Source organism: Colias eurytheme, chromosome 1 (assembly GCF_061535395.1).
Source record: "Colias eurytheme isolate Ceu_HAF_F1 chromosome 1, ilColEury1 Martin Lab GWU primary, whole genome shotgun sequence".
In the NCBI taxonomy this organism is placed as follows: domain Eukaryota; kingdom Metazoa; phylum Arthropoda; class Insecta; order Lepidoptera; family Pieridae; genus Colias; species Colias eurytheme.
Genome location: NC_142980.1, coordinates 15,625,410 through 15,639,372, shown reverse-complemented (window position 1 = coordinate 15,639,372; position 13,963 = coordinate 15,625,410). Strand labels below are relative to the sequence as shown.

Genomic DNA, 13,963 nt, shown 5'->3' with positions numbered 1-13,963 from the left:
GCAAGATTGTTTCTTGTTTATTTCCAACTTAATTAAAACAATCCCAATAACTCAATTAATTGTAACAAAATTAAGTTACTGAATTTAATGTTTGAATGCGGACAAGTTTTCACTTCATCTGCTAATCAACTTACAAACAAATTTAAAATTTATCCGATTCAGTAGATAGAGCTTTTGATACAATGAAGGGAAAATGTTTTGGGACTAAGAATTTTTATATTTTTAATGGCTTTCCTATAAAAATTATTGCTTGTTAGTTTTAATTATTTATATATAGAGCTTTTTGTGCTCTACGGAATAATAAATAATATTTATTCCCCTTGAGCTTCCAAAGCGACCTGAAAAAAAATTATCTCAATCATCATCAAAAGCATTATAAATTTTATCTAACATCTAGGCGGCATCGCCTGCGCAGAGTAAAGTGTCTAATAAAAATTCCGTTACTTATCACTGTGCAAAAAACCCTGTCTGTTGTTGTTTCAACAACAGATAAGACTTTGGCATTTACGTATCATATTATGTAGTTGTACAGGCATGCCTTCAGGATGTATCCTGAATGAGACATCCACAGGGCGGTAGTTGCAAAACAAAAGGTGACGTCACTTGAAGAGCCGTGCGGCCATGTTCGCGGGCCCGCGTGTGCCGGCGTGCCCGCAATCTGTACAATCTGTGCTCATTGCTATGCCGCTGTGGGCGCGCACAGGGGCGCTGACGTCACGCCGCCACGCCCAACCCCGCCCGCTTGCCTCACCACCAGCAAACCATTTTACATCCTATCCCTAGAAAATAAAGTTTCTAATCGCGTATTGTTCTCCCCTGCAGTTCGCGATCTAGCGACGCTTTGTAACTTTGTCAGTGTTGCTGAATGCGAAGCGGATATTGATAAACTTAACCGGTTTAGAAAAATGATACATAGGTAGTAATTGTTTTACAATAAAGTACTTTTCTAATCAATCATAATGCAACGGCTTTAAACATTAATTATCTATTTTTACGTTTCTCTCAAAAGGGACTTAAAAAATATGTAGTTCAATAAAATTAAACGGTTTCCATACAAAAAAGAGCGTGTGTGCAGAACACATGTCAGAAGTGATTCATGGCAAAATTCAACAATACCAAAATCGTCGCCTTACTCCATGACGTGACGGTATTGTCGTGACGCGACCATGAAATTTTACTCTCAACGCGCCTAAACTTTCATTTCAAAATTTTATACCAATTCTTTGGATCCATATAAGTCAAAAGCTTTGTTATAGACACAAGTACCCTACCTACCTAATATAAAATAATCTTTTTGTCCAATATTATTATCTAACTTATTTATTACTAGCTTTCCGCCCGCGGCTTTACCCGCGTTTTCAGAGAAAACCCCATTCCCGTAGGATTTCCGGGATAAAACCTATCCTATGTCCTTTCTCGGGTATCAAAATATCACTAGGTATACCAAATTTCATGCAAATTGTTTCAGTAGTTCTGGCGTGATTGAGTAACAGACAGACAGACAGACAGAGTTACTTTCGCATTTATAATATTAAAGTACCTATGGAAGTATGGATTGAAAGGGAAACTGTTGAAAATGATAATATTGATTGGAATCAATTTTAATAACATTCAATCGTGTATTATTTATTACAATAACCTGAGCACAGTAGCTGAATATTCAAACCCAGATAAGGGAAGACCCATTGAGATTGTAAACGAGAAAAAAGATCAATGATTGTAACCACTTACCACGTCTTGTACGTGTATTTTATTATTTTTAGATATGTGGAACCTATAGCTAACCACTTATTTTTATTAGGTAAACTTATTTGAAACTCAAAATTAATATATTTCTGTAAAATCTGTCTCTTAGATTAATTACTGTACCTAAATCTAATGTATTTTACCCAATATCAAAATATAATAGCTTCTTGATTGTTTAATGAAGCAACCGCATGATGCAATATTCACAGATTATAATTTGTTAGGTAAATTACCGCGATCCGGTATTGGAAAGTTTATGAAAAATGTTTAGGTACAACCTACAGGATACAGATTTTAATTTACACCTAACAGCCTAGTTTGCAGCTAAAGCGATTTCTATCGACTAGGATTCTGCAATCAAACTCAATATTCGTGGAGAGCTCTGACGAATGCTCGACCAAAAAAACTGAAGAGCGATACTTGAATGGTGTGAAACGGTCCTATTATGGCGCTCGAGCCGCGGGGGGCAGGCTTTGTGCCGGCCTCACCGATCGCTGACACACGACTATTATTTATTTCCGATTCGCCTTTGTTACTATAAAATACATCTCATCCTGTATCAGCCATAAATCAAACGACAAAACAAATAGTCGATTTGAATTTTCACAACCGAAAACGAGTCGAGACGTTGAATAAATCCCGAGGAGCCGCCAATTTGCGAGATTGACTACTGTTATGGAAATATCGCGGGAACGAGCGACGCGTCGCTCCGCCCGCGCTGGGTGATCGCCAGCTACGTGCTTCGCTTACTTTGTTATGACGAGTGTCTCATCTGTTTTTCCTATATTCACATCACGCCACGGAAGAATAACAACTGTCAAATAGATACTTCAAATCAACGAGAGTTTTTCGGATTATAAATTTTTCACAGCCAATTTCCGAGCGAGATGATTTACTGAGTCTCGTCGTTAGAAGTTCTCATAGCATTTAAGCACCCAAACGATTCAAATAATTCGTGTCCTGTATTAATTTATTTTCCGTAAAATCCAATAAGCTATTCTCGCTATCAATCAATATTCTGTTTTGTTTAAACACACAGACGCACGGTCAGTAACATCGCCTATAAAGCCTGAGATTATTACGTGATCGAATTACAAATACAAATCAGTCGAAGCGCTCCAGCGGTCGCGGTCGGCTCGAACCGAACTTAATCTCCCAAACACATTTATCATGTTCAGACGATAAAAATGCCATTGAGATGAGCCGCTTACAAAGGAGTACAAGCTTCATACCTGATCTCGGGCCGAAAGTCAATTATATTCAAATATAAATCGGATTTGCGAACGTAAGCCAACGACAATGGCGTAGGCGCCGCGCACCTTGACGCGGGACAATGACAGGCCGCGGCCGTCACGCCACCGTCACGCCGAAGGGCCCCCCGCCGCCCAGCCGCATTATTTGCTGATTTGCGGACCATCGACTCACTTTTATGCTAGATAATTTACTGCACTCTATCGAAAAACTATTAACAGCGCCGAATTTATTGCTTCCAAATCCGACGAAATTAAAATGATCTAGTTTACACGATTTGCATATGGATATGACGATTTTGCATTTTAATTTCTATTGACATGCGGCGGCTTTTCGTAAAGATAAAAACCGGATTTTGTATTAATAAGGCGACGGGAGATACAGTTAGGTATGTATTTGCCGAGCCTGTCAGATTTATTACAGATTGGATTGAATTCTTAAGAGAGCAATAAATTCTAAATAAATTATTGGTGTAAATCTAAAGTGTCAGATGTTGTTCTAGATATAGCTCGTAATATCTGTATTTTGAGTAAAATTAGTGCCGGTATTTATTGCCTATGGGTTGGGCTGACACGGCGCTCGCCAAGGTTTAAAACGTTGCGACTTACAATGCCTTTTTAATTTATTTTAAGAAATCGAAAGTAGAAATGACACCTATAATGCTACACTAACGCAAATAACGAATCCGTTTGATACTTTTGTACACCACAATGCCAGCCAGCAACAGTTACTTAAAATTAATAGGGGATAATACTATAATTGAAAAAAATAATAACACTTGAATGTAACAGTGCAGTGGTAACAGTGTGTAATCCCGCCCCTCGAATCGGCGCACAACACGACATTCGGTACGCCGCACTGCTCAACTGCATGCTCGTTTTGTAACTATTGGAACATTACAACCCCTGTTATTAATGTATTAAAACATAAGCCACTAGAGTCCTTTATACCCTCTTACCTTCTTGCTTTTATAAAATACTAGCTTTCCGCCCGCGGCTTCGCCCGCGTTTTCAGATAAAAACCCGTTCCCGTAGGATTTCCGGGATTAAACCTATCCTATGTCCTTTTTCGGGTATCAAAATATATCTATACCAAATTTCATGCAAATTGGTTCAGTAGTTCAGACGTGATTGAGTAACAGACAGACAGACAGAGTTACTTTCGCATTTATAATATTAGTATGGATTATATTATATACTTGAAAATGTTCGTTACTATGTGCTCATAATATCTAATCATCTTCTCGTTTAATGAATTCTAAATGTACCTAAATGATTTAAAATCTCGTAAACGATAGCACTCGGTAGCGAGACGCATATCAAACAAAACGTCAAACCGTGAAAAAGGTAAGTCATTAGCATAATTTACAGAGAGGCAGAACAAACAGTCGTAAATGACGCGTTAAATACGCTCAAACATCGTCATTATACGGGAGTAGCGAGCTCGTTCAGAAAAAGTGTCATAAAAACGGGGATCCATATCAGCTGAAGACGGACAAAGCCACCGGGCCACTATTCTCTCGGATGAATGGGGCTCTTAAGAAATTTGTTACAAAGTTTGATAGGTGACAAGTAGCATTGTCTGCGAAGGGAGTCAACATATGTGCGGTGAGCCCAACTTTTATTGCAATGGATTTGTTTTGGGGTGCCGGAGCGTCGCTAAACGTCAGTGGAGCTCCCCATTGTTTGTTATTGTGTCGCCGGCTGCAGCCGCCGTGGAAGGCCTGATGAAGTCCGCGGTGTCGTTCGGAAATATTTATGGAGTTGCCATAACATGCTGTTTCCGAATTTGTTTGTTGTTGCGAGCCAATAAACATCCTATTGTGTTAGCTTTTGTGGCAAAATGGGAAAGCAAATGATTTAATAGCATGCGTGATATTTATAGAGTTAAATACTTAATGTCCTTCATTGCATCAAAATTTTCAAAAGAAGAGTCACAAATATTATGCATAATGTGAAATATCCTCAAAATGATTTTCTAGAACTAGATTGAATAGAGTACCTAATCAAACCAATTATTATCAATTTCGTTTGAAATTTAATTGTACATAAACTTGGCATTGAGGAAATTAAGCAATTATTGAAGTCAATGAACTTTGCTTTCACGAGGATATCCGAAAATACTGAGATATCACGCTCGAGTTGGTTGACCAGGTGAAACTTTATCAGAATATTTTCAAGGATAATAGGATAATTAATGTATGTTTAACTATACCTAAGTATATCGCTTGTTATGGTGGTATAAAATTAGTCGTTTCGGCAATAGATTCTTTTCTCTCGTTCTTTTAAGAATGACAAATTTGCTTTAGTTTCTAGCAGTTTTTGCATTGTTTCGTTGAACTGAGTTTGCAAACTACGTTGCATATTTCGATCACACACATCGCTATATCAAATCTCGTATGCAGTTCTAACAAAAACGAATAGCAAATAATCAAATTTAAAATCATACAGCATTGGAAGCCGTAACGCAATTACGCTGCGTCCTGTTCGCTCGTGCGACTAAATTTTATTTGAGTTGCGTTGCAAATATTTAACTAAATTTATCCCGCGTTTGATTACCGCGCACCTAAGCTAGGGCGGGGTATTTATGCAACGGCTCTATTAGATTACGGACGCACCCTTCCCTCGCGACTAGGCTCGGACGACATGTGGCCGCGTATTGTTTAACCAATTCCCGCGTGTTATTCGCGATTTACGAATGTAATTGCATTTAGGAGCGGGATCTCTTATTGTGACGGAGGCGTAATGAGATGAGTGTCACTTTGGATGACGGACACGGAGACGGTTTGTTTTCATACGTGCTCACCGCGCCTGGGCCGGCTTTAAAATGTTGTCCTTTCGATTGAGACGTTTAGTCCTTTTGGAATTTAATTTGAGATACGCAGCATAAATATGAAAGCTGATGTTTCGAGCGTCATTGACTACTAAATAAAATGCGGTATCAATTTTGAAATTCAAGTGCATGTTGTTTAAGTTAAGTTAAGTTAAGTTTAAGTTAAAGTTTAGAGAGACTTTATTCACCTACGATTTTAATTAAGTAGGATGGAAAATTTTAGTCTTTTATATTTTGAATAAAAAAGTTTGTTTAATGATAAAATTGCCTAATGCTGCCAAAATTCCACCTACCTCATTCACTATTTACCTACCTTCACCTAGATTCTTCTAACCCGCCCAGAGCCTTGCCAGAACTATCTAGGTTTCTAGTTCCACGATCTAACATAAGGGTGTTTCCAGACGGAGCACCGCACGTGCTGCGCGTGCGGCGAGCCGATCGCAGACCGGTTCCTGCTGGAGGTGGGCGGCGGCGCGTGGCACACGGCCTGCCTGCGCTGCTGCGTGTGCGCCGTGCAACTCGACCGCCACCCCTCCTGCTTCCTGCGCGACAGACAGGTCTACTGCAAGCAGGACTATGCCAAGTGAGTGCTCTACTTACATGCTAACAGATATCTTATCAATATCTGTGACAATTTTCTTATTTGGCTTTAATTTTTGTTAGATAATTTGTGTCAACGAATTCTTGTGGAATTTCACCATTTAGTTAAGCCTACCTTATAAATACGTAAGTAATTGAAATTGTAACAATGTAGCGCCTTAACAAAACAAGGTTTTTTCTTCAGACATCTTTATTAATATTATTGCTCTACATCATATTAATTGGATCGTTGTCTGAATAAATGAATACTTATAACATGATTTAAAAATAATTATTGAAATATGACGTTAGCATTAATTAATTATAATGAATAATTGCTTGATATTTGGAGCGACATTTATAAGATATCAATCATTTCTCTAATTTTACAAAATGTCACGTCTACGTAATTATCGCCAAAACTGCATAAAAATTCATGACTAGAAGTATTTATTCAGTTGACATTAAAACAAATAATTTCAAGTGGAGCTTCCATCACAGGTATTAAGATATTTTTTGCATGCAATACAGATATTAGGTAACTACCTTCACAAATCCCTACATAGTACAAGAAATATCCCAACACGAAACGTCATTTCCACCTAAGCATCACATTTGAATAAACGATTTCATTCTATTAAGCTTTGGCTCTCATTATCAGATATAAGTAGCACAGTTAGTGCAGTTAGGCCAGGCGTTGTGTCGCTGATTATCTGCAGTACACTACAGTGCCTTATTATTGTGCAGTACACTGTACACTGTACAGTGCACACTTCCGTAGCAACGGGATTAGGCCCGATGTTATCTATTTGCTGAATTTGCGGCGAATATTTCGATATTTAAGTCTACTAAGTGGTCTTTATAGGGACAAATAGGTATATGTTGACAAAACTAAACGAGTTGATTATTTTTCTAAAAAACCTGAAAAATCAACAAAAAATGGACACAAAATACCACGTACCTACGCAGCCCACGTGCCTCCAAGAGTAATTGTATACCTGCTTCTATACAATAAAACATTGGCAAAATCTTTTCTTAGTTACTACCGTTCCATATTACACCGTAACAAAAAAGAAAGTTTAATTGCTATACTGTGATCATTCTCATGTCCTTATTTACGTTTCATTTGTTCGCAACGTGAAATAATTACGTCAATTCTAATAAGCTTCCAAGAATAACTGTAGGTACATATAATAAACATCATTCGGAACAATTAAAAGTTAAATTCCACAACCATAGTCGAAGAATTCGTACATCAAACAGTCGGATCAGTCCCATTAATTCCTTCACAATACAGAGCCTGCGTCCAATTAACCTCACGTATTAGAAATGTTCGTAGTCATCGATTCCTCGAGTCATCCGTTACCCGGCCGAGTTGAGGAGGTACGGTCGCGCGAGGACGGTGCTGGCGCGCGGGGACTCCGGCACTCGGCCGGGTTGCCGCTGGTATGCGTGGAGGCAGGCGACCCCTGACCCGCGCTGTGTGGCCATGATACTGCACTATCAGCGGTGTTCTTTATCAATTTCATCACAACGCAAATCTAACATGTCGAGGGATGGAGGCTTCGGCTCGTGTACAATCATTTTTGGAGAAAAAAAGCTTCAGTATTTCAAAAATCTATATAATATATGTACCTGTATTATGATTACCTATAATATACGAGCTGTAGCAATTCAAAACACAATTATGAATAAATAAATTTTATAAAACGAGGAAAAAATACACATTTCTTCAATACATAGACGTAGGTACCTACTTAGAATGAGTAGAAAATAGTTATATTTCAAACTCAAACTCAAACTCAACCATTTATTTATTCAATTAGACTTCTTCTAGAAGCAATTTTGAAACGTCATAGGTACATATTTTTAACATTTACCACCGATTCGGAAAGCAGTATCTACGGAGAATAATCGGCAAGAAACTCCATAGTTGCTCTTTTTTTTAATTTAAAACCCTAGAAGTAACTAAATTAAAATACTTAAGCTCGATATTATTTTTAAAAAGGAAAACGTACTCTTGATACATTTATAATATGTGATGTATGAACCGACCTAACATTAATGTAGATTTTGCTAAACAACGTGCAGGTGCGATAGTAAATAATGAATTTTAATCAAGATCATACACAACAGACCCAAAGAACTCTTGATAAGCTGTTATTTATATTTTTATTTATTTATGTGCTACATATATAGCTTGTGTAGCGAATAACGTAAAGCTAACAGAAGTAACTGTAAATGACTATGGTTCATCTAATAAAAAACATTTAATTTGTATAACTTCTTAAAAAAAATATTAACTAATTAACACCAATGCCTTAAAAAAGTCCATATTATTATTCTGTATAAAATAAAACATAAAATGACAATTATGTATTCAAAATACTTAAATGAATCTGCTAAATAATTCCAAACTTTTGACATTAAGATTAACACCTATTACGAAATTTCATCTCAAGTAACACCTTCCTCATTTTATTGAATGTATATAATTAATTTTATATCCATCTCCGATCATTACACATGAAACGTTTAAATTATGATAAACTCGATGACAAAGTAAGTGTAAAGTGTGAGCCAAAATAAATTTGAGTTCACACGAGTTTTGACGCTTAAACAAATGGGCCGCGTTACATATGTAGCCACCATGTAGCCACACTGTAGCATACGAGCTTCACTAATTTGTGAGTCGATAAAAATTGACATCGTTGCTGAGAAGATGGATTGTCGTTATTACATTCTCACTTATCATGTTATAAATAGTTTTAGTAGTAAGCGTCGATTACTAAATGAAACTGTTCAATAATATAAGCGGAGAGTGACTAATACTTTTTTTTGCCAAACACAATATACGTTTAAAAATTAATTGCATTATTCAGTAATAACTTAGCCGTTATTAGTAGAAGTGCTGTAACTGTAAATCAAACGCTATATTTCTCGGAGTCGGTTGTAAATGTACAGTTGCTTCTAGACTAATTAAATTTAATTAAATATTACATAATATTGGCAAACAACTCGTTCTGATAATTATTTATGACTTATTTTAAATTAACCATCAGTGGAATATGCAAACGTCGTCAATTGTTAAGAGGTTTGTAGCGTATAAATGAGAGTAGCTTTTAAGATTTTTATTCTTCAACTAGAGTCAATAAAACCAGCAAAGTTTAATAGTGAATCATTCAAGTGAAGCAACAATAAGTAGGTTGCTAAAATTTTTCGATAGCATCGAATATAAGGAAAAAGTTCAAAATTAATAAGTTTGCTATATTTCCAAATTTTAACATATTTTTTATGGAAATCAACTGTATATATTCACGGTTTTTTTTAAACAGGAGTAGATAAAGTAAAATAAAATCATGTTCAATCTACTATTGAGATTTTCTAGACTCATCTCTATTGGATCTATATTTTCATTGTAAATATTTCCAAATTACTTTATATCATCTCCAAACAGAAGCGTAGCGTGCCTTGACGGGGCCCCGTATAAAAATTTGTTTGGGGACCCTTAGGAAGGGTAAAGATTTCTCACAAAAGCGCACGTTGGGGGCCCCCTTGGCGCGGGGGCCCCGTATACCCCTGTCTCCAAACTAACAACATACCCTTTTACTTTAATTTCAGTCCGCAATGGTCAGCATTGAAGGATACTTGCAAACAAACATAAAATAATAATATGCATTTATACCAGTAACTTTAGCCTCTTAAAAATTACTCCCTCCTAGCTATATAGTTATATACATATAACTAGTAAGTGAAATCTGTTTGTTCATACAAATGCCTTAAAAATAAACGGCGAGTTGACAATCTGGTGCGTCGGAACTCGGAGCTCGTCGGAGCGTTCGCCTCGGGCGCGAGAAATAAATCTTGTCTGCTTGATTGCTTTCCCTCCCCACATTTTAATAGGTATCCATTCAGCGCTCACTGGACATGATTTAAGTTATTTGTTTTAGATAGCAGAGATTCATTGGAATATTATGCGCATTTGTTTTACCGAAACCAACATCGCCGCCAGCGCACCGACAGTTCTAACCTGATAGCTTTATATCCTCGCTTTAATTACTTTCCACTATTGGCTATTGTTGTGGAGAATTTTAGTGGGTTCCAATATCTGGTCCAGTATATTTATATCTGGCTATTTATATCGATTTGTAAGCTTACGGTTTCAAATGTTAAAGTTAGCGGTTGGCAAAAGCTTTAAATTTTCAGCAAACGACATACGCTTAGCTGTTATTTATATTCTGTAAGCACTTGAATATTTGAACGTGATTTAGTTGAGCAAGTTCCGTTAAGTAGATAACAAAATGTCGCTTGCCCATGCTTTTGCTTGGCTCCAGAAATACTATTTTAGACACATTTTACAGGCGTGCTTTATGGGATTGAATTTTTCTTTTAGAGCATTACCTACTTGTATGATTTAAACATAAATAACTTGATTTTTTTTAAATGATACTATTGATAATAATCATTTTAAATTGTTTTTAGAATAGAGTTATGATCGATTCATCCACTGTCCAATATCCAAGTCAAGTATATCCCAATAAGACGGTTGGATCGGCATATCATGCATTGTTTAATATTCAGGGTGAATCGATTAAGTCGGGTTTATTTATTCGACTATAGATTAATTAAAGTCGGAGGACATGGTGCATTTACATAGAACACGGCGCGCGCATTTGCGGCGACGGTGTGGGCGAACATCGCGTGACACGGGACGGGGCTCCTGTGTCCCGTAATGAAAGCGTCAGTTTTACTGATGTTCCAATTATAATAAGCCCCGTTCTTGATAAATCGCCCTTGATCTCAAACCTAATCAACTCACGAGGTTTTTTGAACGCACTTTATCATTTTTTTTAATCCGTGCCGTGATGTAGTTACATTTTTAATGATCGGATTGGTTATTTTCATTGACATCTTCGTTTACCGGTTGTGCTTTATAAATACGGCAGCGCCGAATTCGAGATAACTTGGTGTAAGCCTACTTAATCATATCAACTTGAAGGCTCTTATTAGGGTAGAAAAGAACAAAATCGATTTCCATAGTAAGAATAACATGAATGCTAAAGTAGTTATACACCTGAGTACCTTATAATAGTTTAAGAATATCAGAATTGAAAAACACAATAGTCGTTAATATGATACAAATCCCAAAGATACTGCGCTGGTGTCAGGAACATCCTGCTAAAACAAAAGGCCGGCTACCTGACAAAAAGGTGCGTTAAATAAACAATAAACATATGATACATCAACAATAGCAATTAAGGTGGTCGCCGGCGGCAACTTCGATTTACTGGCAATACCGCTCGTTGTGTTGCCAACATAAACATTATTTAACGGTGACGCGTTCGATTTTAACGATCCCTTACTATGGCAACATTCAGGATATGCAGTATTTTATTGTTAATTATATGGAATATTATTGCAGGTTTACATTGCTTTTAATTAATTTCAAAAACGGCTGTTGTAGTGTTACTTATTTGAATTAGTGTACTGTCTTCCTTCGTTAACCATTGTGTTAGGTGAGCTATTTTATCGGCGTCTTCCTTTTATAACGACAATTATTTAATTATTGTAATTCTTAAAATAATTTACCTTTAGTGAATATTACTTACTTACTTTTTCGCGCTATTATTACAACGTAGAATACAAATTCTGCTATCACTTACCTATTTAATTTAATAACGAACACAAGCTACAGCAAATAACATTAAAATGACTAACGAGTACAAAATTGTTAAAACAAAATATATTCCAATTATAAAATAACCCGTTAGGCAAATGCCGAAAAAGTCAATTTAAATTCTCTAAATATACAAATAAATAAACATTTACAACATAATATACCTACGTTTACAAAAAACACAGCTACGGAGAACTACAAAGCGAATCGAACCGACTAATGGAATCTGACAGTATCAATATTCAATACGCAATTACGTGGTGTAAAAATAGTTTGAATATTGGACACTCGATGTCACCCGTCAAGCAGTGACACCTCGTGACCCGCTGATTGCAGCCAACGGCTCTCGCCACTCCGCCACTCCGCCCGCCGCCGCTCTGTTGCGGCCGCTTCGCCACGCTCGCTACAGCAGAGCGCTTTAAAGAGAACCGAAAACCTCTTAAACAAATATTGCGATAAACAGACGTTTACTAACAGTTCAGTTTGGTGTTTAAGATGGTATTGCGTAGTTTTAAATCGTTAAACTATCTTCAACAATAAAAGAACGCAATCACACCATCCAAGGAATTGTAAGGCTTCAGAAAAATGGAAAATACATAGAGAGTATCCAAAAAATGTTATTTAAAAAAAGGACTACTCTAAAGTCAAAGGATTTATGTGTTCCTTGTGAAACGATAGTCCTCTCTGATTCTGTAGCACACATTGAGACATGCAGTATTTTACCAAATAATTATTTTATCAAACGTTTATATTTCCATGTTTTGAGGATTTTTTAAAATTCGTAATGGAAATTATTAGCAATAATTTATTTACTCATTTGGAAAGCAGTTTCTAAACGATATTACATAGAATTGATTAGTGTAATATGCCATTATTGTATTCTAAAGGCAGTGCGAATATAAATAATGCATTGAAGTAATAAATTGAAACTTCGTGGCATTTTGTGTCATATTCGGTCGTGTTTTAATATCAGGCCCTTGTCAGGGTACAAAATATGTATTCCACTAGGTATACCTAATATATTAGCTATTGAAATAATGTTTTGTAAAGAAGTAAATAGTTTAACAAACACATCATTATAAGTTAAGCATTAATGTACTTTTATAAAGAATAGTTGAAATTATAATAATGGTAGGTAATTGTTACTGAAACCAAAGATGTAGCTACAACACGTATAGTATTGCTATAAAATTGTGATACTATTTCCCTTCAGACCCTGATTTCTGATTCTATTTAATTTCTACCGTATAATAAATTTAAGTATATAACAGTTATTACCGAGTGTTTACCTTCATAATAGTGTAGCACGAAACACAACATGACGATATTTAACCGATTTATGGGATCATGGATGTATGAAGATCAAATGTTACTCTTTATTCGGCGGTCAGCACCGTTAATGTAAAATCTTATATAGGGCTTCTGAGTTTGATATACCATACATTAAAAGTTATATTCGATCAGTTCATCAAATTTAAAATGTGTCGACGAAAGGGACACGGGATTTACAATGCTAGAACAATAAGTACTACTATCTTGAGGGTACTAACTACTATCTTCTTTACCTATAGTCTATAACCTAGTTTCACAAATACCTACCACCGTCCACAGCCAACCCTTTCGGAGTCCAGGTGGTCCCGCCATTCCTCACATATCCATCCGATTGAAATATATCGTTCCACGTCGACTTATCACAATCAAAATAAATGACAAATGAAAAGTCCAGTGTTGCAAGTCACGGTTGGGTATTTTTTACCGGCATTGCCGTCATCGCTTTGTTGTGCCACACTCGAGCTGAGATTTTTCAATAACCGATCGGGACATAGATTCTTTTTTATGGGACTGATTCTCACGCACCTGTTGCCTTTGAGTCGCGCG

At 36.5% G+C, this 13,963-nt stretch overlaps 1 protein-coding gene across 1 annotated transcript in view; it reads left to right on the top strand.

The window, feature by feature from the left end:
- The window catches only part of Awh (LIM/homeobox protein arrowhead), a 39,219-nt gene that overhangs the window by 17,156 nt on the left and 8,100 nt on the right, over positions 1-13,963 (top strand). Inside the window, exon 2 of the mRNA XM_090117433.1 lies at positions 6,231-6,412. Within this exon, the coding sequence (XP_089973559.1) occupies positions 6,231-6,412 (182 nt within the window). The remainder of the gene's footprint in view (positions 1-6,230; positions 6,413-13,963) is intronic.